At 41.8% G+C, this 18225-nt stretch overlaps 1 protein-coding gene across 8 annotated transcripts in view; it reads left to right on the plus strand.

Annotated features, from left to right (window-relative positions):
• The window catches only part of LOC100557660 (very-long-chain 3-oxoacyl-CoA reductase), a 184348-nt gene that overhangs the window by 116793 nt on the left and 49330 nt on the right, over nucleotides 1-18225 (plus strand). For 6 of the 8 annotated variants that reach the window (XM_062967906.1, XM_062967910.1, XM_062967911.1 and 3 more), the window contains one exon: nucleotides 579-621. In XM_062967906.1, the coding sequence (XP_062823976.1) occupies nucleotides 579-621 (43 nt within the window). Of the gene's footprint in view, nucleotides 1-578; nucleotides 622-10191; nucleotides 10591-18225 lie in introns of those variants that run through there. The other 2 variants (XM_008105405.3, XM_003214634.4) reach the window with 2 other exon arrangements.

An 18225-nucleotide genomic window follows, 5' to 3' on the forward strand; every position in this document is an offset into this window, starting at 1 on the left:
CTTCCACACAGTTGAATAAAATCCCACATTATCTGCTTTAACCTGAATATATGGCAGTGTGGACTCCATTCAAAGCAGATATTGTGGGGTTTTCTGCTTTGATATTCTAGGTTATATAGCTGTGTGGAAGGGCCCTACGTCACAATATATATTTATATAATGTAAATTAGGCTCCTAGAATCATAAGAAATGAAAAAAAATCACTGTTGATTACACATTTTCAATCTGCCCCCCTTAAAAATCAAATTGCCTCCTCTGTGGAGTATGTGCCCCATGTTGGGAACCAGAAGTAACTTCTGCAAAAATAGTAAATGTTTAATGTTAACTGTGGGCAGCCAAAATAAATTTGCCTAGTAAATATATAATAAAGCTCTTTAAAGTTGTTAGTGTGCTAAACCAAATATTAAATATGTGTACTTCTTCACATTTCTGATTGGCATGTCCCATAAAAACATTATCCCTTTTCTATACTGATATATAAAAATGTACATGTATATTTATTCTTGTATATGATCCCTTGTTACCCTTTTTTTCTCTATATAGTTTTAAACTTACTGCTTTTTTCCTTCTTTGTACAGATACCTGTGACAGTTGAGGAGAATGGACCTGAAGAAGCAATGTGTAAGTCACTTTTATTATCAGCATGCCCAGTCTCCTTGCACTTGTTGACCCAAATCCACTTGCTATTCTGCACTGGAATGTAATGATCTGAATCAGTGAAATTTGGTAAATCAACAGTTATATAAGCTTCATTGGTTGAGTAGGTCTACTTGAGTTGGGACTAACAAGTGCAATTTAGACTGCTGCTTCCTGAGGAAAAAAGCAAGAAAAATGATTATGGTTAATGGGATGCAATTTATTGGCTGTTCTAAGTTTAGGAATTGTGGGAGCTGAAGTCCAAAACACCTGGAGGACCAAAGATTGAGAAACATTTCCATAAAAGATAAGCAGTTTATATGCTTGTGTGTGTGTGTGTTCAAACTGTCATACTTGCCTGAGTATAACAATATATATTGTCATGCACAAACAAGCATGGCAATCTTAATTGGTTGTACAGTATCCTTAGGTTTTGATGTCTCAGTCAGTTTAACCTTGGCCTGTTTAGTGTAGAAAAACAGACAGCAAGGAAGAGATTGTGAAGGTTTTTCGTATAGCTAAACATCTATTTCTATGCACACAAAGGTCTCCTTATGCATTTAGTGCCTTCTTGGCTTCTTTTTCAGCCCAATGCTGCCAAAGTCTAAAACTCTTATTCACATAAATTTTGCCATCTAATTTCCTAGGTCAATCTTCTTTCATTAGTTTTTTTATGTAAAGCTGTCAACAATGCATTCTTGTTCTTCTCCTTCTGCCCACATATCCTTCTCTATGTGTGTCAGGTAGCCTGAGGGCCTATTTTGTAAATTGAAGGGATCAGTATTGCGAAGCTGAGAGCAAAACATTCCAAAACTCCTACAATCAAAAAGAAATCACAACTTGATTGTGTCAGCAATGGTTTATGCAAGTCTTGCAAATGCACGAATGATCCCTGAGAGAGAGGCAGAACTCAGTGTGGGTGTTTTTTCACACATTCATTCATTCGTCAGGTGAACACCCATTTTAGTAGGTAGGCTGGTTGCACTCTCCTAAAGAGAGGAAATCATCTGATAATAGTAACTGTAAAAATTGTACCTGAGCAAAAAAATGCCTAAAGAAATGGACATGGCATCACAGATACTCACTAGAGTTCAATACATGGTACAAAGTGTTGAAGACCAACCACATCCTGCACAAGTTTATAGTCCTCATCAAGGAAATAGGCAGCAAACATATTAAGATAGGGAAGCCCTTTCCTCATTATCCTCTGAATGCTTGATGTGTGTGTGTGTGTGTGTCTTTCTCTCTACCCTCCTCCCATCTCTTTATGGCCCTATGCTGTATGTGCAAGAGCAGTTTTCGAGCCTTTCGTTTATTTGATCTTGGAGTTCATGGGAATTCTCTACATAATTTAGTTAGTTTGGACCCCAACTTTTCTTTCTACAAAAATGTAGTTCTTATGTTTTAATGAACCTTTTGAAACTTTAAGATTGACTCTGCTACTCTGTTGTTTTAAGCTCAGTGTTCTTTCCACAAATAGATGCCTCCTGTTGTGTGTGAATGCTCTACTGTGATTTGTCTTTTAAATGCTTGTTACTTTTAGGGAATTTCCCTGACATAGAGTTTATTGTAAACCAGCCAAAGATAAAACTTTGCAAATTAGCTAGGAAAATCTTATTTGACTCAGGGTGCATCTACTACTGTATAATGAATGCAGTTTCACACATGTTAACTGTTGTTATTCAGTATTATGGAATTATGGATTTTTAGTTTGGAGAGGCACCAGCACTCTTTGGCAAAGAAGGCTAACGACCCTTTAAAATTACAGCACCCATGATTCCATTGCATTGTGTTATGGCAGTGACAGTCATGACAAACTGCATTAATTCTGCAGCACAGATGCACATCCAGTTGGTAAATCCTGCATCAATTTACCTGGGAGTAATCCTACTCAGTTCTGTTTACTCCATATTAGACTGTATCGAAATATAAACCTAAATGCAATCATGAGTAAATTCCACAGAAATTATTACAAAATAAATATGCCTATTGCATTTTAAATCAATTGTAATGTCACAATGCTTTCTGTTTAAAATAACCTGTTTTCTAGAGAGAATAGGAAAATGGCTACGATTGTTCTGTAAATATATAATTCTAGTACTCTGTAGCTTCTTAAGGTTTATAGCAATGGGTTTCATAGTTACTTCTCTTTTTCTGTAATTAATTGGAAATGTACATAGTAGGAAAAAAACTTAGAAAAAGCTGTATTAAATGTATCCTAGCTTACAAAATGTATGGGCAGCACAAATCACTAGTATTACTAATGTTCTTGTAATATTTCAATACTGAAACGCAGGATGTGTTGAAATCTGTGCGTGGCATTTTGCCTTCATTGCAAAATCAGTGCAAACATAGAATTGCTACAATACAGTACAATTCAGGACTGAACATGCCACCCAAGCCTAGATGTCTAAAGTTCTAAGGTTGTTCCACCTTGCTAATTAGGGATATCTCCTTGTATAAGTTGCATAAACAAGGTAAGAGCAGATATACTGGTCAAATGACATTTGAAATGTTTTACACATAGAGCAAAATATAACAGTGCATTTTATTCTAGTCATTGGGCTGTTATCATGTAATAGTAGGCAGGTGGCCTCAAGAACCAGTTTCTTTTCTCTTCATCCCATTTTCTCTGCATTTTTGACAGGTTTTCTTCTCTGTGTGACCCCAACAGCATGGGCTGACCTAACCATGTTCCCGCAACTATTAGGAGAAAGGCTAGCCCACCTAACCAGTGGCAATAATTATTGGAAGTTGCAGTCCAACAAATACTGGAGGGCAGCACGATCACCATGCTGACAGTTTAAAATGTGTCAATAGAGAGCACATACACTTGACACAACATGATTGCAAATGCTTTTTCGTGGATCATTTCATCAATAAATAGAGGACTATTTTGTGATGTCATTTGACATGTTTGATTTTTTTAAAGCTTAACCTGTTAACTGCAAAAATATAAAATGAAAATAAAATGTTTACTTAAAAGCAGTTGGCAGAAGGATGAAAGCTATCACACGATGCACTTTCTGCAAGCAACTGGTTTAAAAAGTCAGTGAAGGAAGTGTGAACTCACACTTAAATTACTTTCTCCCTTGGAAAGGAAAATATATACTGTATATATAATGCCTTGGAGTAAAAAAATAAGAACCAAGCTAGGAAGAAATCAAGTTTAACTAGTTCTACTAGGAATTTATGTATTTATTATTATTATTATTTATTAGCAACATTTATATCCCGCCCTTCTCACCCCGAAGGGGACTCACGGTGGTTTACAAGTATATATACATACAAAATATTATATTATACAACTATATTGCAATATTATTAGTAATATTGCATGTAATATAAATATACAATTATAATAGTGAATTATAATTATTATTACATTGTATTACATCATAATATTATTAATATTACATGTATATACAATATATTATAATATTAGTATAGTATAATATTATTATATATTATTATATCATTAAATTGATACAGGAGACATGGTGGAAAGATGTCTTCCTGGCCCCGCCTTCTTCATTCTGCTCCAGAATGGCAGTTAGACCTTGGGGGGGGGGGGGGGGTCTTTCAAGCTGCATTCTGTATTCATAATTACAGTAAATTCAGGCTTTTAAATCTTTGTACATACAATTATTAAAGTGTTATATATTTTTCCTTTGCTAGAACAGAATTTATTAATTCCAATGTTGACTGAACAATTCTTATGTCTTGACATTTATTTCTTGTTGCTTTTATAAATGTCTTATGTTCAATAAATAATATAACATATACAGTAGTGTTACTTATTCATTCAGTACACACATTTCTATGGTGTACAAAGGACGCCAAGCTTCTTTTTTAATTTTTCAAAATAATATATCTCTAGATTAGGCACAGAAAGAAAAAAAGGTAAATCTACTGTAACATCTGGATGATTTGCAGCAAGTATTTCTGGCTCCCAGCACCTCAACCGTGACAAGTAAAAACAAGAAATTTCCTGTTAAGAGCTGGCCTTGTATCATACATTCATCTCGATGGGACATTTTAGCCGCCCAAAATGTTTTGTTCTAGAATTCACACAAGAAACTTGAGCTAAAATGTAGGCATTCTGCAATACTGAAAGCAATATCCCCAGATTTCAGACCTTTCAGATTCACAGGCTTGGGATTAGAAATGTTTACCAAAATTGGCTGGGACAAAAAGATTCCAACAAATATACTAGCTTTGGGAAGTGGATTTTTTTGTCCTATTCAGTATACAGTATTGGAACTGTTGTTCGCAAGCTAAGATGCAATGAAGTAAAAAATTATGTGCTCAGCTTATCAATTGGTTCAGAAAATTTGGATTTCTTTCTTAGGTGAGACCCTATCACTAGTACCAGCCCTCATTCTAATACTCAAAGCACTGGCATTTTTATTTGAAAATATTTTATTATTCACATAATGCAACTTTAAAAAATCCCTGTGCATTAAGGTTATCCTCATCATCATTATTATGACATAGCCAGTGCACATGATCTGCAACACACATTCATACAGACAACAAGTTATTGCTCCCCGCCACCTATACAGCTCTTATACAGAGAAGGGATCGGGACCATGAGGACGTAACTGCCCTGCCGAAATAAATGTTTCAGATGAAGGGATGAATCTAGCTATATTTCTTATTGTTTGGTAGGTGGAACAAGGACTCAACAAATCAAAAAGCAAGGTATTATTAACTCCCCTACTTTAGTCTTCACAGCAGTTTGTGTGTGTGTGTGGCAAGGAGGAGGGAAGCTTTTATGGAGGTGGATTATATTTTGCTTTTGGAGGATTGGTGCATAGGTTTGGCCCAGTTTGTTCTTGTATGGAAAACTAAGACTTTACAGCTTTACAGAAGATCTGATCTTAACAGAGATGAACGAAGGTAAGAACTGTGTTGGCTGCTTATGATTTTATATTCCTTCAAGGTCATAGGTATGGGGACTGTCATGATGAGCAGCTGCACCACAAAAACCATGTTAATACAGGTCAGCAGAACACTTCGTGCCAAATGCTGGAATGAAGAAAGGATGATCCATGTTGTGTTTCTTCAAGTCATTTCTGACTTAAGGCCAACCTTTCACAGACTTTGCATGTCAAGATTGTTCAAAGGAAGTTTGGCATTACTATCCTCTGACGCTGAGAGAGTGTGACTTGCCCAAAGTCACCAAGTATATTGCTGTGATCTCCAGAATCATCATCCACAATTTAAATCCTATGCCGCCCTGGCACTAGCATAATAATTATTCTCATTTGCTAATGAGAACCTGACTCAACATGGTCCATCTATTGAAATTTTGAAACATGGGCTCTTAAGATTCCCAAGAGAGCCCTGCCTTGGTAAATATATGCATGAATTTTGTTATACCAGATAGGCACTCGGAGAGGAAAGGATTACTCTGCAATAATTTCTAATATCGGGCACCAAATGAGAAGAATACTTTACATCCTTTGTTTTCCCCCTCTATATTAATTTTTTGCATTATCGACAATATCGCACAACAGTACCAAATCACAATTTACCATTCTGAGCTATCCTATCCCATTCCCCCCCTCCCCAAGTCACAGATGTTTGCAGACTACTTTACTGTCAGTACACTCTAGTAAATTACTTGCTACTATCAAATAGAGTACAGAATAATGCATTCTATGAACACAGGTTGAGCATCCCTTTATCTGGATCTTAAAAAGTACAAAGTTGTTCACAGGGGAGGCTGAGGCCCCTTCCACACAGCTGTATAAAATCCCACATTATCTGCTTTGAACTAGGTTATATGGCAGTGTGGATTCAGATAACCCAGTTCAAAGCCAATATTGTGGGGTTTTTGCCTTGATATTCTGGGTTATATGGCCATGTGGAAGGGCCCTGAGAGAGCAGGACCTTCCTGATGATTCAGTGTACAGAAATGTCATTTCACGACCAAGGTGATTAAAAATATTGTCCATGTTGTGTATATGTGTATACGAAACATAAATTAATTTTGTGTTGATGGTTGGGTCCCATCTCTAAGATCCCTCATGTATATGCTAACTCTATTCCAAAATCTGAAATCCAAAATACTTCAGGTTCCAAGCATTTTGGGTGTCATTTACACAGCATTATATGATCATTACAGACTCATATAATGCAGTTCAGCTCTGTTGTATGATTCCACACTGACCATATAATGAAGTTTCAAACTGCATTATATGGTCAGTGTAGATGCGGCCTTGGAGAAAAGATACTCAATCTGTTCAGCAAGTGCACAAATTGCTAAGCAGGAATGTTGTGAAGAAGCCACTCTTTTAGCATTGGATTATTTCAATGGATTATGACCTGTTAGGATCACAACCTATTGGGTAGCAGAATTTCGGAAGTGTTCCTTGAGTTTATTGAGTAATGTATGATCACTGGGCATGTAAATACAGTAGAGTCTCACTTATCCAAGACTCGCTTATCCAACATTCTGGATTATCCAACGCATTTTTGTAGTCAATGTTTTCAATATATCATGATATTTTGGTGCTAAATTCATAAATACAGTAATTACTACATAGCATTACTGCGTATTGAACTACTTTTTCTGTCAGATTTGTTGTATAACATGATGTTTTGGTGCTTAATTTTAAAATCATAACCTAATTTGATGTTTAATAGGCTTTTCCTTAATCTCTCCTTATTATCCAACATATTCGCTTATCCAACGTTCTGCCAGCCCATTTATGTTGGAGAAGCGAGACTCTACTGTATTTTGTTTCTATTCCATGCTGTCAGTAGTCAAGAATTTAAGCAGGCTTCTTTAAAATAACATGTTTTACTCCCAACTTCATGTATTTAAATATACAGGTACATTTCTTGTCAGGTTAAACTTTAAAACGTTTCAGTTTGTATCTTTCACTTATAGTTTTTATCAGTCTCTTCAAAATTATATTGCTCTGTACAGCTCTCCTTTACAACAGTCAACTTCCAAGGAACTCAACTGACTTCTGACATTGGCTTGTGCATTCAGACTCAAGCCTCAACTGTCTTCTAGCTCCTAACACTGACTTCTGCACTCAAACACACACAAGCCTCAACTGTCATTTCTAACTGTCATCCTTTTAAAAATGCATTCTAAACAGTCACATGACCGGCATCTCCTCCCACTCCTTCAAGAATATAGAGCTAAGAACTGCAAACCAAAGAAAACATACACTCTGGAAATAAACCAACACATTATAAAACAGACAAAACATTAGAGGAGGCTTGAGAAGGTTGTTATCTCCAATATTTAGGTGTTTGCAGCCATGCTGCTCATGCAATTTCACAAGCAAGCAGCACTTCTGACAAGTTTGTTCAAGATCACAAAAGAATCCAACTGATGCAATGCAGGTCAAGCATTCCTTATCCAAAATTCCAACAGGGCCCACAGATCTATTTTAAAATATCTATCTTTAAAAACAAAACAAAAAACAAAAACCAGGGCCTTTTCTCACCACTTCACTGCCAGAGGAAACTGTGACATTTTGTCCCATGCTTAGAGAATCACCTGATTGGGTTGCTGTGAGTTTTCTGGGCTGCATGGCCATTTCCAGAAGCATTATCTCCTGATGTTTCGCCCACATCTGTGGCACGCATCCTGAGAGGTTGTGAGGTCTGTTGGAAACTAGGCATGTGGGGTTTATATATCTGTGGAATGTTTAGGGTAGGAGAAAGAATTTGTCTGCCTGAGGCAAGTGTGAATGTTGCAATTGGCCAGCTTGATTAGCACTGAATAGCCTGGCAGCTTCAAATCCTGGCTGTTTCCTGCCTGGGAGAATCCTTTGTTGGGAGATGTTAACTGGCTGATTGTTTCATGCCTGAAATTCCTGTTTTCAGAGTGTTGTACTTTATTTACTGTCCTGATCCTTTTTGTTGAAATTGTCCACATGTTTGTGGATTTCAATGGCTTTCAGACAGGGCCGGCCGGAGAGATTTTTTAATGGGAAGCGGGGGTGCTGAAAAGCGCCCCCGCCACCTGCCCCGCCTCCCGCGCCCTGGCCCCGCCTCCCACGCTGCGTGGGAGGCGGGGCCAGGGCGATTAGTGAGGGGGGCGGGGGCCACAGTTGGCCCCGCCCCCCCGCCCAGCGTGCCCTGGCCCCGCCTCCCACGCAGCGTGGGAGGCGGGGCCAGGGCACGCTGGGCGGGGGGCGGGGCCAGAGTTGGCCCCGCCTCCCACGCTACTCCCGCTTGCCCGTCTGGCCTGCTAGGAAAGGCCAGACGGGCGAGCGGGAGTAGCGGAGGCGGAGCCAGCTCTGACGCCGCTCCCCCCCCGCCCAGCGTGCCTTGGCCCCGCCTCCCACGCAGCGTGGGAGGCGGGGCCAGGGCACGCTGGGCGGGGGGAGCGGCGTCAGAGCTGGCTCCGCCTCCGCTACTCCCGCTCGCCCGTCTGGCCTTTCCTAGCAGGCCAGAAAGCAGCGGAGGTCCCTCCAGGCCGCGATTGCGGCCTGGAGGGACCTCCGCTGCTTTCTGGCCTGCTAGGAAAGGCCAGACGGGCGAGCGGGAGTAGCGGAGCCAGCTCTGGCGCCGCCCCCCCCGCCCAGCGTGCCCTGGCCCCGCCTCCCACGCAGCGTGGGAGGCGGGGCCAGGGCACGCTGGGCGGGGGGGAGCGGCGTCAGAGCGGGAGTAGCGGAGGCGGAGCCAGCTCTGGCGCCGCCCCCCCCGCCCAGCGTGCCCTGGCCCCGCCTCCCACGCAGCGTGGGAGGCGGGGCCAGGGCACGCTGGGCGGGGGGGGGAGCGGCGTCAGAGCTGGCTCCGCCTCCGCTACTCCCGCTCGCCCGTCTGGCCTTTCCTAGCAGGCCAGACTGCAGCGGAGGTCCCTGTAGGCCGCGATTGCGGCCTGCAGGGACCTCCGCTGCATTCTGGCCAGCTAGAAAAGGCCAGACGGGCCAGGGCGCACTGGGCGGGAGGCGGGGCACCGTCAGGGCGGTGCCCCGCCTCCCGCCCAGCCTGACGGCGCCCCCCCGGGCCTGCGCCCGAGGCGGCGGCGTCAGGTGCCTCCATAGTGGGGCCGGCCCTGCTTTCAGACAAGAAACTATCAGGATCAGCTAACACCTGCCAACAAAGGATTATCCCGGGCAGGAACCAGCCAGGCTTTGAAACTGCAAGGCTATTAAATGCTAACCAAGTTGGCCAATTGCAACATTCACACTTGCCTCAGACAGACAAGAGTTCTTTCTCCCACCCTGGATCTTCCACAGATATATAAACTCCACTTGCCTAGTTTCCAACAGATCTCACAACCTCTGAGGAGGCCTGCCATAGATGTGGGCGAAACGTCAGGAGAGGATGCTTCTAGAACATGGCCATGCAGCCCGAAAACTCACAACAACCCAGAGATTCCAGCCATAAAAGCCTTCGACAACACACGGAATCACCTGATTCTTTAACACACTCGCTGAAAACGGCGTCACCCAATCACAAAGTGCTCTTTCAGTGACTGACGGCGGTCTCAGCCAATAAGAGCTCCTCAGACGGGGGTGGGGAAGGCGTTGGCATACATGTGCGCGCGGAGGTAACCCGGGGTGGGACGGCCAGAAAAAAGGATGGGGGAGGGGAAACGTCGGATCACCCCCTCGTCGGAAGGGCGGGCCCGAGGCCCAATGGGAAGCGCGCGGTGGTTGGAGTTGGCCAATGCCAGCGCCGCGGGGGTGGGCTTGCTCTGTGGAAGTGTATGAAGGGTGCGCGAGGGTTCAGTCTCGCTTGAGCAGCAGTAGCGGCAGCAGAAGCAGGAGTATCCTGAGGGTGGTTAGCGTGGGTTGTGCGCCATGGAGGCCTCCGAGTCGTTCTTGGCTCCGTGGACGGGCTTCTTCTACTGGGTCGGGGTGGCGGGGGTCGCGTACTGGACTGTCCTGCTGCTCCGCTACCTGAGGTACATCGTCCGCGTGTGGGTCACGGGGAACCCGGGGGCGGTGGGCCCACACCTGGGCGCCTGGGCAGGTGAGTGAGTCCTCCGCTTGCTTTCCCCCTCCGCTACTCCTGGGCCCTCGAGGAGGCCGGCCAGCCGCCTTTCCTTCCCCGAGACTCTCTTCTCCAGGCCCCGAGCCGGCCGCCTGTATTCCTGGTCATTTTGTGTAGGCAGGCCTCAATTCAGGCGCTCATCTCGCCACAGGGCACGCTCCTTCCCTCTCCTTGCGCGAGAGATCCTCTTAGCGGGCCCTCTCCCTCGCTCTCATTAATATGGCCTGATAGGGATCAATGGAGGTGCGGATTCAGGGTCACTCACCACGGATTAGCCAACCGCTGGGTTGCTGAGGGTTTTCCGGGCTGTATGGCCATCTTCCAGAAGTTATCTCTCCTGACGTTTCACCCACGCCTATGCAGGTCTCCTTAGAGATTGTGAGGTCTGTTGGAAACTAGGCAAGTGAAGTTTATATATCAGTGGAAAGTCCAGGATGGGAGAAAAAACTCTTGTCTGTTTGAGACAGACAAGTTGGCAGTTATTCAGTCTTGTAGCTGCAATATCCATCCTAAGTTTTAAGACTTTCGAGTTTCCGTTTTAATATCTTAATTTTATCCCTGATAAAGTGTACACGCATTCATAACATTTTATGAGTGGAGTTAGGGAATTGTTTTAAACTCACCATTCTGTTTCAAGTATTGGGAGAGAAATATAGACTCTGGAGCAGAGTTGTTCTTTGAAGACTTTTAATTCAGTTAATAAAGATCTAAAAAGCAACAGTTGTATTGTTTATTTTGAAACATTAAAAAAATCCTTTACTGTTATCAGAATGATGTACACGTACTGGTCTAAACCCAGTATTTAATCCGAGTTAGTACTTGAGTTGCGAGATTGTCAATGATTATGAAGTGCAATAAGATATTTTTCTGATGAAGGAATTAACAAAACGACCTCTGAATACTTGCCTAAGAAAATCCTATGAAATTCATTAGGCCACCATAAGTTAACAAGTGATTTGAAGGCACATACAGAACAGATATTTTTATTCAATGGGAATGAAATATTGACACCACAAATTCTATTCCTCTGGTGGATTTACTCTGTGGACTAACAATTCATATTAATTACTGTATTAAGACAAGGGAATGTAATAAAATAAGAAAAACATAGCATATGTATTGTATCTTAAGAACCTGAAGTATGTGCAGCCTTGCCTGGGTGTTTATTGCAAGGGAATTTGAAGCTTCAACATTGCTGATTTTGCTTAACTGAACAAAGTATTTCAATATTTTTGGTCCACTTCAGTATTTTTTTTCCTTTTAGTCTTGAATTATTCTGGGCACCAAATAGAACTGTTAAATCCTTATATGTCAATGTACTTTATTATTTGGGAACAAAGAGCTCAGTTCTGATTTTCTTTTTCTTTTAATCAACAAGAAGAAACACACTTGAACTGTAGCAGTTGGGATGCCATCCTAGGAAGTAATTGGGACTGGTTTGTTTAACTGTATTCACATTTGTCTCTTAAATCTTTATTTTTGTGTCCATGATTTATCATGCTGTTGCTATGTTTTGTGCTTGTTTTAACATTTCTCACCACCTTACAATATACAGGTTGAGCATCCCTTATCTGGAATTTCAAACTCTGAAATTGTCCATGTTGATTGCTGAGATAGTGACAACTTTGCTTTCTAATGTTTCGATGTACACAAACTTAATTGTATGCACACAATTATTATGAATATTTTATCAAATTACCTTCAGGCTATGTGTATAAGGTGTATATGAGCCATACATGAATTTTGTGTTTAGACTAGGGTCCCATCTCCAACTCATCTTTTTATGTATGCATATAAAAATACAGATATTCCAAAATCCAGGATACTTCTGGTCCATTTTGGATAACGAATAGTCAACCCATATTGAGAGCATTCTGCATTAGTGAGTTGTTTTTCATAGTGTTAGGAAAACGGTTGTGATTAGAACAACTGATGTGGTGCCAGGTACAAAGGTAACTTCTGTTGCTGGATAAAAGATATGAAGTTTCTACCATATTGGAAATTTCATATCTGAGTCTATGCGCAGAAAGAACATAAACATGTTGTACTATCAAACATTCATGTAATTCAACCAAACTTTGGAGTAGTACTTTCTCTTGGCGTGGGAATTTCTTGGCATGACACCTACAACTTGATCTGTATCTTCAGGATTTCTTCCAGGACAAGTTTAGCTTGATCTCTATCTCCAGTATTGCTAAAGAATGCACATCACACTTGAAAATAGGAAGACAAGAAATGTAATTGAAGTACAGTAGAGTCTTACTTATCCAACATAAACGGGCCAGCAGAATGTTGGATAAGTGAATATGTTGGATAATAAGGAGGGATTAAGGAAAAGCCTATTAAACATCAAATTAGGTTATGATTTTACAAATTAAGCACCAAAACATCATGTTATACAACAAATTTGACAGAAAAAGTAGTTCAATATGCAGTAATGCAATGTAGTAATTACTGTATTTATGAATTTAGCACCAAAATATTACGATATATTGAAAACATTGACTACAAAAATGCATTGGATAATCCAGAACATTGGATAAGCGTATGTTGGATAAGTGAGACTCTACTGTATTAGGTTTAAATGTGTGTCCCTATGTCCCAACTTGAAATTAAATCTTAATCCTCAGTTACATAGATTCCCATTGGTTTCATTTGTTCTACTATAGAGTTTTAAAATTGATAATGATATATGTGTCATTTTATGTGTGTTTATATTTAAGTAATTTGGGTTTATATAAATGTGTTGATTTATTGTCCATATGTTGGGTTGTGGGATGAGGATTTTTGTATTATGTAGGTGTGTTACTTTGTATGCCACTTTTCAGTCCCATTTATGGGAGAACAGCGGGGTAAAAGCAAATTATTATTAATAATAATAATGTGGACTGACTGATGGAATCCTTCAAATGTTATGGACAAGCAAGAAGATAAAGCAGCAAATGACAGAAATAAGAGTCAGAAGCCCAACTACTTATACATAGAGACAAAGAGAAGTATTGTAATAACCATTATAATAACTTTCTGGGGGGGAAATGGCATATAAATTATTTTTTAAAAAAATAATAGAAGACATAGAAGATGATAACAAAAATCTAGAACAAGAGGCATCTTCCACTAACTCCAAGATATTAAAAGGAAATTTACATCAAGAGTAGGGATATTACGTGACTGATGGGATCAGGCTGTATGATCAAGACAAAAATAAAAACAAAGATGGAAGAATAATACGTACTGAAGAACTATATAAAATGTATGAAAGGATGACAGATTCCATAGCAAAGCTACATTGCCTTACCCAAATACAGAGAATTAGTTTTAACACTTCTAAATCCTCTCACATTTCCTAATTAGGTGTCCCAATTCCTCTTTAATTTTGGGGATGGTGGTTGTGAACAGCTAAGATGTAAGTTGTCAATTCTGTGGGGTAACATTAAAAGCTGTAAAGCTCTTCTTGCAATGCACTTCACTTTTGACTAAGCATTGTTTTGCATCACTCTCTTATAGCATCCTTTACTGTGTAGTGATGGATCTGCTCTTTCTACATTCAGATTATTTGGGGATTTGCAAGAGTAGTCTCAACCATTTGTTGATCTTCTGGCCTAATCTGTTCAAGGTGTCATTTGAAAAACAGTGCATAACAAAGCTAAATCAATTTCTTTGATGATAGGAACATAGGTGTATAAGGTGAAAGCAATATACAATAGTGATTCTCAGCCTTTAGGCCTCAGATGTTTGGACTTCACATCCCAGAATTCTTGACTACTGTCCATGTAGCTTCAGCTTCTGGGAGTTGGAAGTTTAAACCATTTGGAGAGCTAAAGAAAGAACTTCATGGAGACGACACTGCTACTAGTGAGTAGAGGAGGGGATGACAGTGGCTGCAGCAACAAAAAAGAAGTGACATCCACTCCTTTTCTCCTCCCTCTCTGTGATATAGACAGGAGGACATACGGCAGAAGCAGGCAGCTGATGGCAAGAAGAGTTTGGGTTTTGGAATATTGCTGATTTCTGGATAAGGGTTGCATACCTTCTATTAGCATTTCCCCCCCTAAAATGCAATAAGTATTTGGTGGAAAAGCTTGCAAGAAGATGGATAGTAGGGAAATTCTGCTTCTTCATATCCCTGATTTGTACCTGTAGAATACAGAACGTGTAAGTTAAAATCCTTTTCTTCTCACCTTAAGGACACACCTTAAGCAAGAGCTAGATGATTAACAGTTTCCTTCACAATTGTCTAAGCATAACTTAGCTTCACGCTACTAAACAAAATTAAAAAAAATTATTTACATTTTTATTTTCTTAGACAAGTTTTTTAAAAGGCTTAGGTTAAAGATACAATCACGAATGCTGACTATTCAGCTCCTTATTCTATACATTGCTATCTCCTTATTTAAATTAATCCTGTATAAAAGTAAGTTAAAGTTAAGTAAGTTAAAATAATAAAATAAGAGGATAGAAAGCAAGTTAACATAACTGAGGATTACTTTAGGGCAGTGGTTCCCAACCTTTGGTCTTCCAGTTGTTTTGGACTTCAACTCTCAGAAATTTATTTATTTATTTTATTTCCAACATTTATATCCCGCCCTTCTCACCCGAAGGGACTCAGGGCGGCGTACAAAATTGGCAACAATTCGATGCCTATACATAATTAAAACAGCTATAAAAATCCAATAAAACAATTAAAACAATATAAAAAATATAAAAACATATGATTAAAATCCATTCCTCCAAAATCCTCGTGCTGTAGCCGTAAATCAGTCCAGGTCGTCATTATCGTTTAATCTTCAAAAGCCTGGGCACATAGCCATGTTTTCAGGGCTTTTCTAAAACTCAAAAGGGTTGGGGCTTGCCATATTTCTCTGGGGAGGGTGTTCCACAGCCGGGGAGCCACCACCGAGAAGGCCCTGTCCCTCGTCCCCACCAGCCGTGCCTGTGAGGCAGGCGGGACCGAGAGCAGGGCCTCTCCAGATGACCTTAGGGATCTTCCTGGCTCATAGGAGGAGATACGTTCGGACAAGTAGATTGGGCCAGAACCGTTTAGGGCTTTATAGGTCAAAACCAGCACTTTGAATTGGGCTCGGTAGCATATCGGCAGCCAGTGGAGCTGGCTAAGTAGGGAGGTGGTACGCTCCCTATAAGCCGCCCCAGTTATTAATCTGGCTGCCGCCCGTTGTACTAATTGGAGCTTCCGGGCCGTCTTCAAAGGCAACCCCACGTAGAGAGCGTTGCAGTAGTCCAAACGGGATGTAACCAGAGCGTGGACCACCGTGGCCAAGTCAGACCTCCCAAGTAACGGGCGCAGCTGGCGCACAAGTCTTAGTTGTGCAAAGGCTCCCCTGGCCACCGCCGAGACCTGGGGCTCCAGGCTCAGCGATGAGTCCAGGAGAACCCCCAGACTGCGAACCTGTGTCTTCAGGGGGAGTGCGACCCCGTCCAACACAGGCTGTAACCCTATTCCCTGTTCAGCCTTGCGACTGACCAGGAGGACCTCTGTCTTGTCTGGATTCAGTTTCAATTTGTTCGCCCTCATCCAGTCCGACACAGAGGCCAGACACCGGTTCAGGACCTGAACAGCCTCCTTAGTGACAGGTGGGAAGGAGTGACAGAGCTGGACATCATCTGCGTACAGATGACACCGAACCCCGAAACTCCTGATGATCTCTCCCAGCGGCTTCATGTATATGTTGAACAACATGGGGGACAGTACTGAACCCTGCGGGACCCCACAAGTCAATGGTTGTGGGGCCGAGCAGGTGTCCCCCAATGACACCATCTGGGAACGCCCCTCCAGGAAGGACCGGAGCCACTGCAAAACAGTACCTCCGAGACCCATCCCGGCAAGGCGCCCCAGAAGGATACCGTGATCGACGGTATCGAAGGCCGCTGAGAGGTCCAGCAGAACCAGCAGGGACACACTCCCCCTGTCCAGTTCCCGGCGTAGATCATCGACTAAGGCGACCAAGGCTGTCTCGGTACCATGCCCCGGCCTGAAACCAGACTGCGCCGGATCTAGAAAATCAGTGTCAACCAAGAATGCCTGGAGTTGTGCGGCCACCACACGTTCCACGACCTTGCCCAAAAAGGGGAGATTGGAAATAGGCCGATAGCTATCCAATTGAGTGGGGTCCAGTGATGGCTTCTTCAACAGCGGTTTGATCACAGCCAATTTAAGGCTCGCTGGAAATATGCCTTCCCGAAGGGAGGCATTCACCACCACCTTCACCCACTCGGCCAATCCCCCTCTGGCTTCTCTCACTAGCCAGGATGGGCAGGGGTCTAGGATGCATGTGGTAGCCCTCACCTCTCCAAGCACCTTGTCCACGTCCTCAGGCTGAACCAATTGAAACGAATCCATCAAAATAGGACAAGAGGTGCTCTTGCTACATCCTCGGAGACATCCCAGCCAGTTAAACAACTGTTAGGAATTGTAGGCCCTAAAGTCCAGAATACTTGAAGGACCAAAGGTTGGGAACCACTACTTTAGGGTAACTACTTTTCCCACTGTGAAGGAGATATACATTCCTTCCTTATACAGTAGTTTTGCCAGGAGAGTGGGGAATGTAACTTGCTGATCTCTATATCAACAATCTATATCTTTCTGAAGGCTAAATCCAATGTTAGTCCTTACTTCTGCTACTATTGTTTATTAATTGTCAGTATTAACTCCAGCTAATCAACAACACAGTTTTTAGTATAAACTCTTTCTTCACCCACAATTATCAGTATTCCAAAACCCAAAATTGTCCATACAGGTGGCTGACATGATGACACCTTTGCTTTCTGATGGTTTACTGTACACAAACTTTGCTTCACACACAGAACTATTAAAATGTTATGTGTACAATTAACTTTGGACTATGATATGAACTGTAAATAAAACAAAAATGAATTTAGTGTTAAGGCTTGGGTTCCTTCCCCAAAATAAGTCTTTATGTATATACAGGCAATCCCCAAGTTAGAAACATCCAACTTACAAATGACTCATGATTAAGAATGGAGGTGAGACAAGAGGAAGTAAGAGAAATCTACCCCTAGGAAGGGAAAATTACCCCTGAAAGAGTTATCATGGGGGAAAGGTGTCTCAGCTGAAGCTTTCTCATCAATCCTTGTTTCCACAATCAGCCAAATTTTTCAGAATTCAATTGTCACAGGGACAGAAAAGGGCATAAACAGCAAAATAAACACCACAGGGGTGTTAACCCTATGTGTGTGTGTGTACATATATATATATGTGTATGGGGGGCTGGAGTTTTACTTAAAAATGTACCTGTTCCAATTTATATACAAATTCACCTTAAGAACAGCCCTACAGAAACCTATCTTGTTCATAACTTGGGGACTGCCTGCACAAGTATTCCAAAATATTTTTTTAAAACCCCAAATCCAAAACACTTCTGGCTGCATGTATTTCAGACAAGGGATGTTAAACTCATATAACCTTCCCTTAGAATAGTATTGTTATGGTTGTGCTTCTGGCTTCTGCTTTTATAGTTCTTCCCATTTATTCTTTAAATTCTGTTCAGGCTTGTTGGGAGAGGGACTGTGCAGCTTATAAAACCAGGTATAGGTGTGTTTGTACTCATCATTGCTGTAGGGTGGCAGGAAAGCCGT

This window comes from Anolis carolinensis, chromosome 1 (assembly GCF_035594765.1).
Source record: "Anolis carolinensis isolate JA03-04 chromosome 1, rAnoCar3.1.pri, whole genome shotgun sequence".
Classification (NCBI taxonomy): Eukaryota; Metazoa; Chordata; class Lepidosauria; order Squamata; family Dactyloidae; genus Anolis; species Anolis carolinensis.